General features: G+C 59.1%; 1 protein-coding gene across 6 annotated transcripts in view; it reads left to right on the forward strand.

Annotated features, from left to right (window-relative positions):
* The window catches only part of LOC133206913 (zinc finger protein 385C-like), a 57,605-nt gene that overhangs the window by 21,713 nt on the left and 16,575 nt on the right, over window positions 1-19,317 (forward strand). For 2 of the 6 annotated variants that reach the window (XM_061343240.1, XM_061343241.1), the window contains exon 2: window positions 16-264. In XM_061343240.1, coding sequence (XP_061199224.1) covers window positions 16-264 — 249 coding nt within the window. Of the gene's footprint in view, window positions 1-15; window positions 265-10,255; window positions 10,485-15,940; window positions 16,090-18,043; window positions 18,668-19,317 lie in introns of those variants that run through there. The other 4 variants (XM_061343236.1, XM_061343238.1, XM_061343237.1 and 1 more) reach the window with 4 other exon arrangements.

The raw sequence follows: 19,317 nt of genomic DNA on the forward strand, positions 1-19,317 counted from the left end.
TCCTTCCTCCCGCAGGCATGAAGCGACCCCTGAGCCCCTCGCACAGCCCCGAGAGCGGGGTGCAGGCGCTGGAGGCCGGGAGCTGCCCCCCGGGCCAGCCCGAGCAGCGCATGAAGCGGGAGAAGAAGCACCAATCGTTCACGCTGTGCGAGGTCTGCAACATCCAGCTCAACTCGGCCGCGCAGGCGCAGATCCACTACAACGGCAAATCCCACCAGAAGCGCCTCAAGCAGCTCAACAAGGGCAAGATGCCGGCAGCACAAGGTAGGAGGAGCCCAGCCTTGAGGTTGAGGTTGCCCCAAAGGCTGCCCTTGCTCTGGGCTGCATTCGTGGGATGCTCGGGAATGCTGCGTTGTGCCCTCGGCATCTGTCTCTTGTTGGTCTGCCTGAACAATGGGGGCTTGCCCACCCCGCTGCTGGTCTTTGAGTGGTTTTAGGGCCTGGAAGCCCATGGATAGACACCTGGGGTCCCATCCATGTGCAAGGGCAGTTGCTGGTACTCGATGTCTTGGTGAGCATCTTGGGTTTCCATAGGTGACTTGTGCAGCCGGGATGAGCACATCCGTGTGGAGTTGCTGTTGGATTCTGGGTTTCTGCTCTCTGCTTTCTGGGTACCACCTTGACCCACCCCTGCAGCCTCTTGCCATGCGGGTCTCCTGTAACTATGCTGAGTTTGGCCGTTGTTGTCTCAATGACAGGATGCTTTAAGGCCCATGGATGCTGTGAGTTGGGGCAGTTTCCATTCTTGTTGGTGGAGTTGCTGTCCATTGCCTCAGGCTCATCCTGAGGGAGGGTGCGGCTGGCTGCAGGTCTGGGTGCAGCCCCCTTGGAGCAGCACTGGGTGGCAGCTTGGTGACTGCCCTCCTTCCCTTCCAGACTAATTACAAGTTGGATTAATGAGCTGCAGCCTCTGAGGCACTCTGTAGCTGATTGGTGCCTTTATCTGGTGTGAGGATGCTGAGAAGTTGAGAGGGAAAGGGCAGGAATGTGCTGGGATCCTGTAAATTGGGGTGTTGGGCGCTGGCCCCTGCACCCCATTGCCCTTGCCACAGGAAGAGCAGGAAGGGGTTGGAGGCCCTGGTTTCGTCAGGAAATGTTTGTTTGCAGCCCTTCAATGTGTAGTAGCTGCATCCTGGGTCCTACCCTGGTTAACAAGCACCGTGCCCCACACACACGCTGATGCTCTCTGGTACCGTGGTGGCTGTGCTTGGTGCTGGTGCCATCGTGTCTGTGCTCCCTGGTGGCTTCGGGACCCCAGCTCCCCTCCAGCACCTTCCATCCTGCTGGGCACTGAACTTCCTCAAAGGCAGGACCTGGCTCCTGGCCGGGCAGGAGATGCTCGTCCCCAGCAGACCCCGAGGGTGGGAGCTGGGCCCTGGGGCTGGTGCCAGGGCCCTGCCTGCGCTGCCCTGGCCTTGGCAGAGCCCGGGGGATCAGCCTGCTCCTGCTGCAGACTGGGCAAGCTGGAGCCGCATTCCGAGCATGGCAGTGGTCATCTGCCTGCCAGACCCTGCCCTCGCTGGTGGTGGCTTCAACTGAGCAAGGCTTGGAATATGCAAAGGAGCTGGGCTTGTTCATCATCGCTGCCTGACAGCTGGAAATATTGCCTGCTATTTTAATGGGAACAGGGCTCATAAATTCCAGCCTGCAGCTTCCAGATTCCCCCCCTGGACCCGGCGGTGCCTCTGTCCAGGGATGCGTTTCCAACCAAGCCAAAGACTCTCGGAGCGTGCAGGCGTGCTCCTTGTGTTGCTGCATTGCCCTGGCCTCTGCCAGCACCTGGGGCTCTGTCAGCCTCCCGCACGCTTTGCTTCTGTGTCCAAGGTGAAGCTTGGCTTCTGCTCGTGCAGGGCTGGGATTTGCTTATGTAGGGGAATAGCAGCCGGTGCCTGCTCCCCGCGGCGGTGGGGACACGGTGCTGGTTGCTGCTCTCACCGCAGCCTGGCACTGACCTTCTCCCAGTGCTTTTGGCTGTAAACGTGTCATTTCCAGCGCTGTCACGAGCCACCTTTCCTGGAGGTGTGAGCTGGAGGCTGGGAACTTGGCCATGGATCATACACTGGGGCTGGGAACTGCCTGATGTGATGCCTGCCGCTGGCACTGTGGGTGCTCGGTGCCACTCAGCCCCATGTCACCTGTGCTGGGAGAGGGGCTGAACCCCCCTCAAGTCCAACCACCCACTGATGCCCTTCCAGCCTCACCAAGAGAGCAAAGGACAAGCACTGGGGAAGTCTGTGCTCCAGGGCTGCAGCGTGATGGCAGAGGTGGTGGGTGCTTGGTGCTGGGGGGCTCTGCTCCATCACACTCCTCTTGGAGCCCTTTGCTGGCCAAACCAGCACCTTTGGGTGCTGAGCAAGTGAACCTGCCTGCGGCCGTGGGTGCAGTCACCCCTTGTCAGGCAGCTCCTGTCCCAGCTCAGCCCAGCACAACCATGGTGAGGGCAGGGTGCATGGACCCTGGTACCACATCAGCGCTGGGGAGCCTTGGGAGGAGCAGGGGAGTTTGTCAAGACAAGGGATTAAATGAAATAATGGAGTCAGACAAAGCTGGGATGTTCCTCGGAGCGGGAATCTCTGTCTCATGCTGACATCCCAGCTACATCAAAGGCAGCTTTTCACAGCTCCATCTTCCCCCTTCCCCTCCGGCTTCTCTGATCAGTGATTTCTGCAGAGGCTGCAATCGCTGGCGTTCCGTGGAGCAAGGCTGTGGAGAGCTGAGCTGGCAAACAGATGTGATAATCACTATCATTACCATTTATTAGCTCGATGCCAGAAAGACCCCAACTTAAAACCAAATCATTGTTCGTGAGGCGTTCTCTTGCCATGAAATCACAGATCGCTGTTGTCTCGTGTTGAATTGCAGCTATTGGGTAGGGGATGTCCACAGATGAAAGATGCTTTCGTGTTGCAGATGCCGGTTCAAATCCAACTGGGTCAAGAATGATTCAGTTACTGCCTGGGGCTTTCAAGGGTGCCCAGGTGAGCTCGGTTTGTTCTTGGTATCCTCGTGCTCCCACAGCAGGGGTTGGACCCCTCTGTTTTGGTACTGAATGAGCGCAGAGAGCTGCAATACCCCAAAACTGGCTCAGCCTCCAGTGCTTCTTATGTGCTGGCAGAGGGCATGGGATGGGTTTGCTGCTTCCCTTTTTCCTTCTGGACCATCTCAAGGGCTGCCCGTTGCAGGGTGGGCTGAGCTGGAGCATTTAATTTACCCTTTCACTGTTGAGTGCTCCCAAATACGGCCATTCCGATGTGTCCCAAACCAGCCCTGGGGTGGGAGGAGCAGCTCGTGCTCTCCTGCTGCCCTAGTCCATGTCCCTGTCAGCTCCCATTGCACTGGAACCAGTAGGAAGTGATCTCCTTTGGAGCAGGAGCCTGCTGGTTTCCTGGCAGATGCGAGCCGACAGCAGCTCATGCCCCTTGGCTGGGGATGGTGGGAGGGATGCTCCGTCCAGAGCCCACCTCAAGCTGCTTCTCCCGGACCACCCGGATCCGGCTGTGTCCCGGTGCTAATCCATGTCAGGAGCTCCTCCTCTGCTCCCTGCTCCCTCCCCAGGGCTGCCTGGTGCCATCCCCGCTCCGCGGCAGCGCAGCCCCGAGCTCAGGGCTCCTCTCAAAGGGGTCGATTCCGGTTCCCTGTTGGAGCCGGGCCGTGTCTGTGCGTGTCTGCAGGGCGGAACGCTCTGAGATGAGCAGAGAAATCGCGCTGACAGCTCCGGCATCGCTGGCTCTGCGGCAGAGGGGACGCGGGGACCCCAGGGGAACCTGCGCTCCTCTGGGAGCCGGGGCTCTTGTGCTGCACAGGGGGGTGCCAGCCGAGCCCCTGCCTGTGACAGAGTGGGTGCAGGGTGCTGGGGGGGAGTCTGCTCCCATTGAACGGCTCCTCCATCAGTGCCCTGGGCTGGGCTGGGATAACCCTGTGGGTAAATGAGTCCTGAAGCCGCTCGGAGCATCCCTAGGGAAAGCAGAGCCCTGGCATGGGGGGAGCTGGTGGGTTTGAACAGGCCGTTTGGGTGGGGAAAGGGGACATTGGTTCCATTCCACTAAACGCTCTTGTTATGCCAAAAACAGGGCTATTTTGGGAGGGAGGGAAAGGGCCTGTGGGCTCCGTGTGAGCCCAAACCCTCCTCATGGCACATTAGCCTTGTGCCAGCCCATTGACCTGGGGAAGACTGCTCCTCTGGCAATATCCCATTCTGTTGCTCTCTCCATGCAAAGCCCAGCTCCTTGGCTTCTCATGGAGTCAGAGCTGCATCAGAACTCATCACCGATTGTATTAAATCAGTAACTTCAGCTGAAATTCAACTCTTGGCCAAAGGTTGCTGCAGAGAAGCTCCCGGGCTCTGCTTGCACCTGCTGGTGTGTGATGCTCAGAGAGAGGAGGAGGTCAGGGCTGATGCTCTGGCTGTGTGTGCAGGAGGGGTTTGTCTTAAAGAGCAGATGAGGCCAAAAGATAACAAATGAAGCTGATCTGAATCAAACCTAACCTTTAGGAGGGCTGGTGCCTGGGCCATGGGGGTCTTGACCATGGCAGGGGAGAGTGGGAAGCTGCAGCTTCTCAATGTATTGAGTGGAAATGAGGGGGTCTGAGGACCTGGACCCATGTCAGAGGATAGGGAGGATGCATAGGTCAGGGTGATGAATGAATGGGTGATGGGAGGGACAGGGTCATTCTGAAGGGGGGACCTCGCTGGTGGCTGCACACTGATGCTGGAGGCTGGCTTTTGGTCCTGGGCCAGTCCCCAGATTGTCTCCGTGGTGTGAAGCTGCTCTGACCTTCACGAGGTGCTTCTTGGGAAGGGTGCAGTGGTCATCAGCTGAGGATGCAGCATCACGCAGGGAGCAGGGAGCTTTAGTCCAACACCTGGTCCTGTGCAGCCAATTCCTCCCTTGATAAGGTGCCAGGCCAATTCCTGGTGATGCTTCCAGCCCCTGCTCCTTCCTTCCTTTTAAAATCCCCCTCATCAAAAGGCTGGGATTGTTTCTGGGATAAAGGGGTTTAGTCCTTTGAATTCTGGGAAGATGCAGCAGCCAGCACTGTATTCCCATGTGTCTCCTCTGCTGTGGGAGCTACTGATGCCAGGGATGAGCTGCTCAGGAGGCTTGGGAAGTCATTGGCTTGAATCACAGCCTGGGGTGTCCAGGGGGTGCTCTGGGGTGGTTTGGTCTGTTCCCTATGGGATTGTGTGTGAATTCTGTGCAGTGCATATGAGTCAGATCCATGTGGAGCAGCAGTGGTCCCTGCTCCGCGCTGCCTGCAGAGGCTGAGCTGTGCCCAGAGGATGCTGCTGGCGGCGATGTTTCCTCCTCACATCAGGAGGAAATTGCCTCATGTTGGTTTTAAGCGCTGTATTTTGTGAGCCCATCATCCTTAATCTTGGATTTTGCTATGATTTCCTTCCATTTGGTTTGCTATCAAGTTGCCACAATAGCATTTTATGGCCACTTAGCTCAGGGCTGCGTCACACGTGATCTTAATTAGAAGTGGATTAAGAGCAACGGGGAACATGCGGCCATGGAATATTTCACAGTTTCCCATGTAGCATCGGCTCAGCAGATTTGGAAGAGGAAAAGCCTGGGATTTATTATGGGGGGGGGGGGGGGGAAGATGCTAAAAGCATCAGCTGCCTGTGAGCAGGGCTCTGCCTGTTAGCGCCCTGCTTGATGGAACGTTTCACTCCTTAAATGTCCCTATGGAGAGGTGAGGATGCGCAGGACCTCAGTGCTGTTGCCAGTGACAAGGGCAGCCACTGCCCTGCTCCGCTGTGGGAGAGGGGAAGCATCCTGCAGCATCCTGCTCCCATCAGCATGGATTAGAGGTGCTGGGCAAGCCGCGGGCTGTGCATGCGATGTCCATACCAAAGACCGTTGGGGCTGAAGGGATGGATGGGGACTGGGAAGGGGGACTTGTCCAGGATCTCCATGAGCAGCGAGGCTGGGAATGCAGCTCATCCCTTCCGGGCCCTGCTGTGCCTTGGGTTCACTGCTCCATCCTATGTGTGTGCTTCTCTGCTGGAGGAAGGGGGGGAATGAGGGCTTAAAACTGGGTGGCTGTGGAAAGGGGAGGTTGGGCTGAGCTGGATGAGGGCGAGCAGAGGTTTGTGGGTAGTGTAAAGCTGTCACTGTGATTTAGGGCCGGCTGGTTAAACTGGTTTATGTTCCCAGACAGTAAGTCGTAAGCAATAGAAGATTTTCTGTGAAGAGCTGATCTGCCCTCGTCATGCTTTATGCTGTCTTTCCCAGGGTGATCTCTCCTCTTTATAACCCCGTGGTGCCATAACAGGGAGACAACCGGGTTCTGGCTATTGGGCAAAGGGGACACGGAGCCCCAGAGGTGGGTCCATGCTGGGATACTCAGCTCCCTCAACCTGACCCTCTGCTTCCAGCACATGGGAGGCAGTTACCCTCGGTTGGAGCTGGGCTGCATTTACCTGCGTAAATCAGGTTTCCCTCCCCGCTCTTGCCTTGGAGTTGTTGCTGTCTTCCAAAAGCAAACGCTGCTCCCGTTCACCTTTGGTATTTTCCACAGCCATGGGTTTAGGAGGAATGCTTTCATTTATGCTGCCGTTGCCGTGTCAGAGAGAAGGTCTCGGTGTTGCGCAAAGGTTTTCTTTGGGCGCTTGAAGTGTGGTTGCAGGCGAAATCCTGTGCCCTGGTTCTGCTAGAGGGGCCCCTCTGAAATGAGATGGGAAAATGATGCTCTCTGAAGCTATTTCCAGGTGTAATTTCCATCTCTTTCCCCGATAATTAAACATTTTTAGGTCATCCCGTTTCTCCGCCCTATTTGCAGACCTGGCCTGGATGCCTTTGTAATTAGACATGTCCCTGGGCAGGAGGATGAGCGCGGGAGGTGCTGGCTCTGCTCCTTTATTCAAGCACTTGCACGTCCTTGGGGCTCTTCGCTGAGGGATGGAGCAGCCCCTGTTTGACATCCCAGGCCTGGGGATGTGGCAGCTGCTCTCAGCAGTGACACCGGGGCAGCACCAATGGCTGTGCTGCTGAAGGGTCAGAATGCTGATCACACATATTGAAACCGCTTTAAGCTGCGGGTTTTTTTGAGGTGGATCTTTACTAAAAGGAGGAGGAAATGGTGTTTTAACACCTCCCCCTGCCACAAAACGGCCCTTGATGAAGGAGGTTCCATCACAGTTTAAAGCTGCAGCTTCGCGCATGATGAAAGGGCGATATCGTTCCTCTGAAACAGCAAAGATTAAAGTGGCACAGGGAAGGAAAGCAGAGGTGTTTGGATGTTACCGTGGCTCTTTGGAACACGATGATACCAGACCTTCCCTTTGTGGGGAAAACTGAGGTTAAACCACTGATTCCTGGGGGGTGCATGTCCCCCCATCGCCACAGCCAAACGCATCCTTCCAGGTGGATAAAAGCAGAAACCTCCAGGAAGAATGAACTAAAACATCGGGATGCTCTGATCCCATTGGGGTGGGCAGCTGCCCGCGGGCCGGGGTCTGTTCATTATGGGGGGTGTGTGGAATGTGAGCCACAAAACCCCATCTCTTTGTGCGGGAACCCCCCGGGGGGAGGATTTAGCCTTTAAATGTGTTATCTTAATCCAGAGCAAACTCGGGAGCAGGAAAGGTCAGCACCTTCCTTCCCAGCCCGGCGGGGATGCGCTGCTGGCGGCTGCTCCGCGCCTCAGCCTCTGCTTCTATGGGCTCAAGTTTCAGAGGAGAGGAAAACCAATCCGGTTCCTGCAGGTGTATCCGTCCTGATCCTATCTGGCATCTTTCACCCCCAAATTATAGCCTAAATCCTCGGTGAACAAAGTCAGCCAGAAAGACGCTGGAGGGCTCGGCTGGGATGGGCGGGGGGGGCAGCTTCCTGATGGGTTTGATCCCTCTGTCTCCCTTGTTCACTGATGTGTTCATTGCCCAGTTCTGCTCCTGGTTTGCCAGGCTTTGGAGTCTAAGGTTGGGCAGAGCCAGTCCTGGTCATCTCTCAGTGGTTCTGGTGGTTAAACCATGGGCCCTTTACACTCGGCCGGTGCAGAGTTTAACACTGCCCTCATTAGGCTTCAGGGTAATCACTGTTGTGGTTCCCCAAGCCTGTCCTCACAAAGAGCCCAATGAATTGGTGGCGTTAGGGACAGCCCGTGCCCAGACTGAGCCTGATGGGTCGGAGACCCACTCTGCTTCCCAAGCACCCTCCCAGCTCCTTCCCTCCTCTTCCCATTGAGCTGCTGCTGCAGGCACAGCTCGAGCAGACCTGCCCCAGCAAGCCCGGCTCAGCACAGGCACAGGGAACGCTCCCCCTCTGACTGCGTGGTTGGGACTTGCCTCTCCCGAGAGGTTCATGATGAGCTGTGGGCTGCCGGGGGCTGTGGCTGTGCCGGGGCAGGCCCTGGTGCCGAGACACCTCTGGTTTCACCACCACTGCCTCCATTGCTCAGCCATGGGGGCCCTGCACTGAGAAGCAGTGATTGCGGGGGGGGGGGTTGTAGCATCTGACACAGCGATGCCCGTGGCTTTGATTGAGTTTCTTTTCATGCCTCCCACGGTGTCACAGAGGGATGGTGAAGCCGTTTGTCACGGCCCCAGGTGCCCTTTGCAGCAGTGAAGATGCTCAGCAGTAGAGGATGTTGTGGAAGCAGTGGTTGTGGGATTTGCTGCCTGGGTATGGGGTGGCTGGTGATGCCCCCCAGTAGGGAGGGTGATGGGGTCTGGGCCTGGTGGGAGGGTTTGTGTCGCTGCCATGTGCCAGTGCTGGGGTCCACATACAAATATAGAAAGTTATGCACCAGCCGGACCCACGCTGCATGGCCGGGAAATTCCAGGGATGCGCTGGGGCTGGGCAGGAGGCGTTAACGGCCGGGGTCTGTAATCAGTACCTGCAATTAGCCTCTGCTCCAGCTGGCCTCAAAGCTCCGCCATAAACCACAGTCCCACGCTGCCATTCCTCATTCCCACCCCTCCCGGTCACGCCAGCTCGACCCCTCTCAGCTCCAGCCCCAATGGGCCATAGAACCAGCTGGGTTGGAAAAGAGCTTTAAGATCATCAAGTCCAACCATTACACCAGCACTGCCAAGACCACCCTTAACCCTTGTCACTGGCTGGTCAGGGCCAGGCTGACTGAGGATGGATGGAGGATGCAGTGGGAGGTTCAGGCTGTGCATTGGTCTGGCTGGTCCTTGCCAGTGGGGCTGGAAGTTGAGAGATGGCAAACTTGCCAATGGTTTGTGGCTGTTGTAGGGAAAAGAAGAGCCCCATGGTGGTTGTCAGCCCCCTGCTCCTCCTGGTCTTGATACCTCTGCCTCTCTTCTGCTTGTGGTAATGCCACATTGCTGATGCCATTGAACATATTAATATGGGGTTTAAATAGCCTGGGGAGGCCAGTACCAGGCAGCACGGGTCCAGATGTTGACCACAGATTAGTGAGTGCTGGGGCTAAACCAGTGGCTGCTGCTCAGGGCCCTGAGAGCATCACCTGAATGTATGCCTGGTGCTGCCCAGTGGGTACTGGGAGAAGGACCCATGGATGCCCCGGTCCTCAGCACCATGCAGGCAGGCCCAAAGGCTTTGGGTGCTTTTCAGAGCCCCGAAAGGCTGGAATCTACCCCAGAAGCACCTGGTCCAGCTGCAGTGCCTGGGGAGGTGATTTGGCATCTCGTGGTTTACGGCTTTGGTTTTGCTCTGCTGAAGGAGAGAGGTTCTGCCGGGCTCCTTGTGTTGTCTGACTAAAGGGAAGTACTGAAATCCCTGCCTGTTTTCCCCGTCTCCCTTTTGGAGGGGGGAGACAATTGTTTCCCCCTTTCACAGGCAGCTTTTCCCTCTTCAAGGGGCACCATGCAGTCAAGTTGGGAGCCTCCTCTCACACTGCTGCTCTTGGGCCTGAACCCCGAAAGCCGAGGGGTGCACTAGGGACTGGAGTGAGGGAAGCATGGCAGCAGCGTGGGATGTGCTGGGCTTCCCGGGCACTCTGGGGTGATGCCTGTCAGGGGGATGCTTGGCTCAGCCTCATCCCACCACCGTGTGCCTGCAACGATGGGATTTCTGGGGAGCAGCTCCCCCAGAGGGTCGGTGCCGCTGCGCCCCCCCCCTCCCCCCAGTCCCCAAGCGGGGAGACCGAGCTTGGGGCCCCAAAACCATCTCCTTGGGGGGGGGCTCCTGTGCCCCCGCTTGTAGGCTCCCTCCTCCAGCCCGGAGCACCCCTTCTGTGCCTGGGGGGGTGGGGGGGGTGCCGGTCCCCCCTCCCCCCGCTCCCCTCCATTTCCATCTCAATACCCGGCACCTCCGGCGGCTTTTGCGCTCGGGCTCGGGCCAAGGCGGGGCCGGACGCGCGGGTGAGGGGCTCGCACCGCCCGGCGGCTTTAACCTGTTCATTGGGTGGGGGGTGCGCGGCTGGGCGGGGGCTGCGGGCGAGTCCTGCCCTGCCCGCAGCTCTGCCCGCCCTGCCCGCACCCAGCCGGGAGAGCGGGAGGCAGCAGCAGCAGCGCCGAGGGGACGCAGCCGGATCCAAAATGCTTCTAGGTGGGTGAAGCGCAACTTCCCCCCTCCGGGGTAGCTGGGGGGGGAGCGGGGTCACCCCTGGGCCGGGGGGAGCGCGGTTTGTCGGGGCGGGGGTCCGGGAGCTCGCCGTGCTCCTGTCCCGGGTATGGGATGCTCCGGAGCTCGTCCGAGCGCTCCTGCGAGCAGCGGCTTCCACCGAGTTACTTGAGCTTGGGCAGAAGGCGATAAATCACGGCGCGAGTTGTGTTTTAAGGGAGAAAATGCAGCTGGTTGTTTCTTCTGTCCGGGGTAGCTCGGCTGAGGTCATGGGGAAGAGGGAGGTGAGGTGGGGGCGGGGGTGTCTTTCCATCCCGTTGCAATTTTGACCACAGACTTAATAGTGAAAAATTGAGGTGGGTTCTTTAGTGGGGAAGAGCTCCAGGAACGCGTGGGGCTGGAGGAACCCGGGCTCGGAGCGAGGGGCTGAGCAGCATCCAACATAAACCGTGATTCACCTGCGGGGTCCCCATCCCACTCCCATCAGGGCTCCCTACCCCAAACCACCCTCGTGAGGTTTCCTTCTTCCTAAGCAAACCGGGTCGCTGCCGTTCCCTGCCCGAAAACCCATTTAAAGAGCTGGTTCTTTTTTATTTGCATCAACAAAATGGTCCCTCCAGCCCCGGCGCACACGCAGCCCGTTCCTCGGCTCCAGCCTGCACATCCTCATGACTTGCGGGGCTCAAGCTGAGTTTCAATCACTGCATCGCATCGATTTTTTTATCCAGGGCTGCAAAAAGAGGCAGAAAAAGGTCGCGGGCTGGCAGGGCTTCCTCTTGCCCTTGCTCTTTGTTCGGGTGTCAGCTCCAGCTCGTGTTCCTGCTGCACCCGTGATGGGAATGCTTGGATGGTTTTGGGGGGGGGGGGGCGTGCGGCCGGCAGCGCCTCTGTGGGGGGAAGCGGGTGTTGGAGGGGGGTTTGGGGGTGCTGTCGGTGCCTCGCTGCAGTGGGCTCGCTGGGCTGTGGCCGCAGATGGAGCGTGGCGCTGAGCTAGGAGCAGTTCCATGCACAGAGCCAGGGCTGGGCATTTCGGTGCGTTTATTCCCGGTGTGCTGGGTCCCTGCGGGCAGCGGTGCTGGTTCTCTCCATGCATGTCCAAGTGATGTGGGGTGCACGTACGTGTGAGCATGTGCGTGCCTGCATGCCTCCAGGCACTGGGGGTAAACCGAGTGCCCTCTCACTGGTGTGGACTTCTCGGTCCGGGGCTGGCACGGCGGATGGGGCTCCTCCGGGGTGCCCGCTCTGCCCTTCCTCCAGCCTTGCCCCTCGGCTGGCTCCTGGGATCACTTGGATTGTCCTAACAGTTTGAAACAGCCTTTCCTCTGCGAGCTGCCTTTCGCTGTACCTCTGGAGCGGGTGGTGCTGCTCGGGGTTCAGCTGGGATACTCGTCAGGCAAAGCAGGTTTAAAAACAAAGAACCCGGAGACCAGCAGCTAAAATAACCCCAACCCGGCATTGGTTTTAGCTTTGTGGTCTCAAATATGTCTGAAATGTGGCAAAGCCGCTAAAGCTTCAGCTCTGAACCGGGCTCTCGCTGGTGATCTCTGTGCCGCAGCCGCGGCGCCCTGGGTAGAGAAACGAGGTGGTTGGAAGGTGTTTGTCTGTGCCTGCTCCCTGTGAGTGCTCCGCGTCCTCCTCCCGCTGTGATTCAAACACCCCTTAAGAACCAAATGGGAACCCGGGGCTCCGCTCGGTGCTGGGACCGTGCCCGGGCCCTGGTGCTGCTCTGGGTTTGCTCCTGTTAACTGGCTGCTTAATGAGGCTCCTCTCTGCCGCTGTGGGGGTGAATGGGGAAGGGAGCCTGTCCCCACTCACACTGGGTTTGGTTTGGGGCTCCCCCATCGGGTGGTGAGACTGGGGTTGCTCTGGGTGGGTTTCCCTGTACGTGCAGCACTGGTTTTATTGCTGGGGGCTGGCACCAAGGAATGGCCTGGGGAGAGCATCAGTCTCCTGGCTCCAACCCTGAGCTCGCCCAGCGGGGGCTCTGAGCTACTCCGACAGCCTCAGCCTCCCCTTCGGAGTATTTTTAGACCAAGCTGTCATCTAATCTTGACCTCCAGTATGATGTGGGTTAGAAAATGTCACAGCACTGGCCAGGGGTATCATTCACCATCTACTTTTGAGATGGTTTGTAATGATGCCTCACCTGGAGTAACAAGCGGCAAACGGGGCTTTAAACAAACCTGGACTTGGCTGAAGCTTCTGCTGCTGGCACCGGGGCTTTGGGGGTCCCTTCCAGCACCCACCTCATGTCCCAGAGCCCCGATGACCGCAGGGGCTGGGCATGCAGCACATGGGTGCAGGAGTGGGCTGCGGTGTCCCCTCTGCTCCGAAGTGATGCTGTTGGCATGGCCTGGGTGGGAGTGGCGGAAATGACAATGAAATACCAGCGGTAGGAAAGAAAAACCTAATTAAAATATAATGACAGATGTGTTGTCATCGTCCGACCCTGGCAGGAGCAGCCTGGGCCAGGGCAGGGGGGTCTGTGCACGTCTGAGCTGGCAGCACAAACGCGATGGATGCTGAGCTCCCAGGAAACAGTGCTGGGAGCAGGGAGCGGGACCTGTCCCCCACCACCGCAGAGGAGGTGGTGATGATGGGAGGGCAGGGTTTTGGGGGAGCAGAGCCCGAATCAGTCCAATACTCGCTGCCTCCTTCCTGCTTCTGCCCCCAGGTCAGGATGAGCTCAGCTCCCTGCCGAGGTCCTTGGTACCGGTCCCGGCAGGATGCAGGGGATACTGAAGGGTTGAGGCTGGATGGGTACTGGACGGCTGCTCATTGCTAAAGGGGGAGATCTGGGAATTAAGATCCAAGGAGAAGTGGGCTGGATGCTTGTGGACATGGGGGAGGAAAAGAGGCTGGATAGAGCAAGACCTCCATCCAGTTTTGCCCCTTGGACATGGTTTTAGTGCATCGGTTGTGCAGGGTGCAGCTGCTTGGGGCAGCTCCTGGGGTGCTGGATGCAGCGGAGGTGCCCTTTGAGAACCAGGATCAATGGGGAGGGAGGGAAATCTCCTTGTCTTCTGCTCTTGATCCTTGACAAAAAGGTTTTGCTGCCTTGTGAGGGGAGCACTGCCCCTGTCTCTGCTCGGAAGAGCATCAGCCTGGAGCCGGGGTGGCTTGGGGGGGGGGGACGGACGGACGGACAAAATAAGCACTGCACACACACACCCCACACCCCCCCCCCCGCCTGGCCAAGGCGCCCTGTCTGTGGCCATGCCCCGGAGTTTGCAGATGTCGTTTGAGTTGGTTTCAGGGCTGATCCCTGCCAGCTCGAGTCACGCAGCAGAAGGTTGTGACAAGGGGAGGGAGGAGGGAGACTGCGTCCTGCAAGCTGGAAGTGATGGGGGGGGGCTCCTTCTTCAGCAGCACCCCATAGTCCCCGCTCCGCTGCCCCCCCCCGAACCAGAGCCCCTGTGCAGCGCTGACCTTGTGTGATGGGTGGCAGGAGGGTGGCCGCTGGAGCTGGGTGCTGTGAGGGGATGGGGCTCGCTGGGGTTTGCAGCTCCGGAGCACCAGGAACTGCTCTTCCCTGTTGGAAAAGTGAGATCGTTCCCCGGAGGCTAAGGTGGCTCAAAGCAGAGAAGGCGACCAAAATCCAAGGATTTAATACCCTTGGGATAACGTGGCTGGGATTTCAGTCTCTCCTGTTCAGCTTCTTGTAGGCACAATGACAAACCCTCGGGAACGCGGCCGTGGGGCTGGAGCATGGGAAGGGGGGGGGGGGTGCCAGGATCCTTCCCTTTGGCAGCGCCGTTGGATGCTCCGTGCCCGGTTTGGTTCAAATGGAAAGTGTGGCTCATGGCAGCAGCCGCGCTGATGATGAATGCGCTCGTGCTGCCGGGCACCTGCCCGCCCGCCTGGCACCGAAGGGAAAATAGCCCCGATGGAGCCAGCCCGGCCTCTGTTGCAGCCCGGGGGCCAACGGCAGCGTTCCCGTGTCGGTTCCTTTGGGAATGACGGCCGGCATCCTGCGGGGATGTGAGGGCAGGGGTGCTCGGCAGGGGCGTCCTGCAAGCACTGCCCCACATCCCTGTAGGCTCCCAGTGGGAAGGTGGATGTTGGGAGCCCCAGGGCAGGGTCCCTGGGGTTGTGGCCGTGCTGGGTGAGGAGCTGGGTGCTGCTGTAGTTGATTTACCCGGTGGGGGTTTTGGTTCCTGCCTGGTCCCTGTTGCTTCTTTTGTTTCCCTGCCTGGCTCCCTTTGGCTCCTGATAACAAGTGTACCTGGTGTGGTGAAATAGGGTGGGGAGTGCTTTTGCCAAGTCCCCCTGTTTTCCAGGACTTGGATGGGGGTCCTTGGTGCTCCCCATCCCTCTGCTCTGCGTTTGGGTGCCTCTCCCGGCAATCCTGCTCCGGATGCTGGGAAAGAGGGGATGGGGCAGCCTCCAGCCTGAAAACTCATTAAAAAGCCTAAGTCCCCTTTTCTCGCCTGCATTAGCACAAGAATAAATAGTGCATATTTTCAGCCCTGGGAGCCCCGTCTCTGGTTTCACCCAGCTCCTGTTAGCATTAACCCTGGGCTGAGGTGCAGGGCAGGAATGTCCTGAGCACAGGAAGAGCCTCGGGACATGCGGGGGAGCCTAAACAGAGGAATTCACTTGGGGGCCCCATCCCCTCCCTGGTGCGGAGCCAGCCTGAGCCAGGTACAATGGAGCCCCTAATCCCGGCTCTTACCGTGGGGCCGCAGCTCTGCAGCGGGAGCATCCCCCAGCGCCGGGCACCGTGTCCAGGCTGGGGAGCAGGGGGGGTGTCCCCATCCTGTGGGATTCTGGTGTGCTCAGGAGCCGGCTTCGGGGGAAGCAGGGGCGGCGTAGTTGAGGGGCTCTAAATTTCACTGCGTTTACTGCTAAAAGGAGTTTTGTTTGGCACGAGAGGAGCCGCAAGGCTCAGTGGGGAGCCCCAGTGTGAGGAGCGGGTGCCAGGCTCACAGCTCTGGACCAGCAGCGCTGTTAAATGCGGTTTGAGCAGAGGTTGGGTCCGTGTCCCACTGTGGTGGTCCCCAGGGGCTCGAACCTGGATTTTGCCAAAGCCCATCACCAGTGGCTAGAGCCAGGACCTGCTTTTCTGGTCCTGGCTCTGCCAAACCCCTGGGGCACCCATCCCGGCTGATGCAAACGCTATTGCAGCGCATCCTGCTGCGTGTGCGGGGGGTCCCATCGCCTTTGTCCTCCTTGGATCCCAAGGGATGGGGTCCCAACAGGGGGGTACGCACAGGGCGCATCCTCCCCAGCTCCCCCGGCCACCGCATCCAGCGCATCCCCAGGGCCAAGCCCCGGCCTTCCCCATCCCCGGTCACCGCTAGTGGCCACTGCCGCCGTGGGCTGCCGGGAGCACCGGCGGAGCCAGAGAGTCCCCGCAGCAAGATGGCAGCTCCCGTGCGCCCGTGAGCGCGGCGGCGGCCGCCGAGGCTTTGTTCGCTGCCTGCGGATGCCGCTCGGATGCGTTGTTGTCCCGTTGGCTTCGCGCTGTTGGGTCGGGGCTGGGCTTTGTAAATTAGGGTTCGTTTGGGGTTTTCCTATTTAAGAACCCCAAACCTGGGAAGTTTGCGAGCCCCCCCCTCACCCCAAAGCTTATGGCAGCCTTTACATGGTACGTATGCAGGGAGAGGGCTGGCTGCGCGGGGCTGGGGGCCGGGGTCGCGCGTTAGGTGAGGGCTGATGAGAGCTCGTCCTCCTGCAAGTGAATCCTGGTCCTGCCCCAACTTCCCCGCAGGCGATGCTGTGCCCTGCGTGGGGACCAGCGGGATGGGGGGTACCTGGTGTCACCCCCTCCTGCGCTGCTGCTGCTCCCCATGGCCAGCCGGGAGCGATGCGCGCGGTGCAGTGAAGGAGGCAGCACTGGTGCTGGTGCGCAGTGGATGCTGAGGGCAGGGATGCTCCATCCCCAGCTCTCCCCACAGACCCTCAGTGCTGTTTGGGGGGTTTCCTTCCCAAGGTTTTGTTGGAGCCGGTGCTGGGGTAGGTAGGGACAGGTTTGGGAGTGAATGGGGTCTGTGACAGGGAGGGAATGGGGGAATCAGCCCACCCCCCCCCGAGCCATGCAAGGGGACACTGAGCTCAATGCCTGCCCCGTGCAGGGATCGGGGTAGTGGGGCTGAGGCAGGTTGGGCTCACGAGCCATGAGTGAGGTTGTGCCTGCAGCTGGGGTGAGCCCCAAGCTCTTGGGGCACAGCAGGAGCACTGCTGCAATCCCAGCCCTGCAGAGCCCGTGTCCCTGGGGAATGTCTGATGGGTGCTGGCAAGTGCAGGGGAAGCATTCAGCAGGACGGGGCTGGGCTTTGGCTCTCGTTGCAAGCCCATTGCAGCTCCCAATTAACGTGCTTCCGAGGCCACGCTGCTCCGGCCGGTGCTCGGCGGCGCTGGGATGGGCAAGGAGATGGAGGCAGCTTTGTTGGGAGCAGTGGGAATCGTTCCCTGGGTGCTCCTGGCCGCACCGTGCTGCGGCATGGGAAGCAAACAAACCCATGTTAACCAGAGCAAGAGCAGAATGCAGAGAGAACCCGTGTGCCTGCTGTGAGCCTTGGGAGTCCTGTGCTCCCTGGGGGAGGAAGAAACCCCCATCAGGGCCGTGGCCTGGGGGTTCTCTCTGCTTCCTCGGAAGCTTTTGCTGCCGACTGTGGTTACAGCTGAGTTTTGGGTTAGCAAAGCCCGACTGTGACCTGGGCTGGCTGCAGTGCCCAGGGCAGCCCGAGGGGAGCCCCTGCTCCATGGGGATGGGAGTTGGCAGCTCTGACACCTCAGTCAGGAGGGGTTCCCCTTCCCAAGGGGCTGTGAGAGCAGCTCTGGCTCTTGGGGCTTATTCTTGGGACAAACCCCAAGTTCCTCCTGAGCTTCTCAGCCATGCTCTGCCCTGTGCTGCTCTTGTTTGCCTCCGTTTCCCTCTGTTTTGGTTCTCCCCTTCCCCACCCTCCGCTGGGTTCCTCCTCTTCCTCTTCCCACCGCTTTTATCAAGGTTCAGTGTTGGTTTTCAATCCAGTTCATGGAGGAATGCAAGGACTGGACTGAGAGGGGCTTGAGTATAGGGAGGGACTTAAGTGGATGCATAAATACTGCAGCTGCCTGCTTTCAGTATGTAAGTGCTTTCAGCCTCTGGGCTCTAGGAGGTGTTTGGAGCCCTGGCTGGAGTGGGTCCAGGGCAGTGATTGTGCTGGCATGGCCCTGCTGCCACCAGATGTGACTCGGGCAGTTTGTGGGGTAGGGACAAGCAAAGGAGGAATGAGAACACCCGCGAGCATGGGTTTCTGCTGGTGTCCAAGTCACCCTCGTGCAGCTCCAGGGCTCTGGCACTTGCTGTCAGCAGCGGGTGCTGCCCTTTGTGGGGGTGAACGCTTGTTTTGAGGAGCATCAGCAGCAGCGCGGAGGCCTGGCGTGATGGGGAGCGTGGTTGGGTGTCCCCGTGGTCATGCAGAGCGTGCGAGGTGCCAGTGCCACCGCTGACACCGCGAGCTCCCAGTGGCACCCCTAGCAGCCAGGAATAAGCGATGAGCGCAGGCTGAGGTTTGCAGGGCCCTAATCCCTTTCCCTTGTGTCTCTTTCGTCTCCAGTCGGACCAGGAGAGTTGTAATAGACCTTCTTACTAGAATTAAATGTAGAGGCTGCTCCTCCAAGGCACGGTTCAGTTCATCTGTAGCGTTTGATTTCCCAGCCCCAGCAGTATGGTGCCTCCAGGGAAAAAGCCAGCTGGGGAAACTTCCAATTCCAATAAAAAGTGTAAGCGCTATTTCAATGAGCACTGGAAGGAGGAATTTACCTGGCTGGAGTTTGACTATGAGCGGAAACTCATGTTTTGCCTAGAGTGTCGGCAGGCGCTGGTGAAGAACAAGCACGGTAAAGCCGAGAACGCCTTTACCGTGGGCACGGACAACTTCCAGCGCCACGCGCTGCTGCGGCACGTCATGTCGGGCGCGCACCGCCAGGCGCTGGCCGTCAACCGCGAGCAGTCGGCTTTCGAGGGCCGCGTGCCCCCGGAGCTGCGCCCGGTCCTCAAGGCGGAGGTGAACCCGGCGAAGGTGGCCGTGCTCGCCACCGTCTACTGGATGGCGAAGGAGGACGTCCCGCGGGAGCAGTGCTCCTCCCTGCTCGACCTGCAGAAGTTCAACCTGTGCCAGGCGCTGCTGGCCTCTGAGCACAGCCAGTTCTACCACGCCGGCTGCGCCAGGGAGATGCAGGTGTGTATGGCCGGGGCTCCGCCGGTGCAGAGAGGGGCTCTTTGTCAGTGATAGGAGAAGGGGTGATGGGTTCAGACTGAAACAGGGGGGATTCAGGTCAGATGTAAGGAAGAAGTCAAGGTGCTGGCACAGGGTACCCAGAGAAGTGGTGAATGCTCCATCCCTATGATTCGGTGATTGTGTACTTCATGCTGCTTCAGGGCAGACGGTGCCTTGTGGCCACCTGCACCCACCGCACTCAGCAGCATGGGTTGGGTGCCCTGACTTTGCAGTGGGGTCACTGGATCCTCCTGGAGATGGGGGCCCAGGAGGGCTGGAAGTGGGAGCAGTGGCAGGAGGCCAGGCAGGCACAGCAGAGTTGACTGTGTTTGCTGATGGGCAGATCTCCATCCTGGTCCTTGCCCAGGTAAATGTGCCCCATGGCACCAGGGCACATCCATGATAAGTTTGGGACCACAAACCAGGCTGTTCCAGGCTGTGCTGTATCCCATGGGGGGGCTGGGAGATGCTGCTCTTCTCCAGGAGTTGCAGTGGAGACTGGAAGTTCCTCCTCATTAAATATCAAGGTGGCACTTTCTCAGCATCATTCCCTCATCTGGCAAACCAGAAGGTGATGGGCTCTATGGAAGGAGCTTGAGCCTCATGGTCAC

The sequence above is a fragment of the Neopsephotus bourkii genome, unplaced genomic scaffold (assembly GCF_033783945.1).
Source record: "Neopsephotus bourkii isolate Nb327-2 ecotype Australia unplaced genomic scaffold, CSIRO-AGI_Nbou_v1 NB_1821, whole genome shotgun sequence".
Classification (NCBI taxonomy): Eukaryota; Metazoa; Chordata; class Aves; order Psittaciformes; family Psittacidae; genus Neopsephotus; species Neopsephotus bourkii.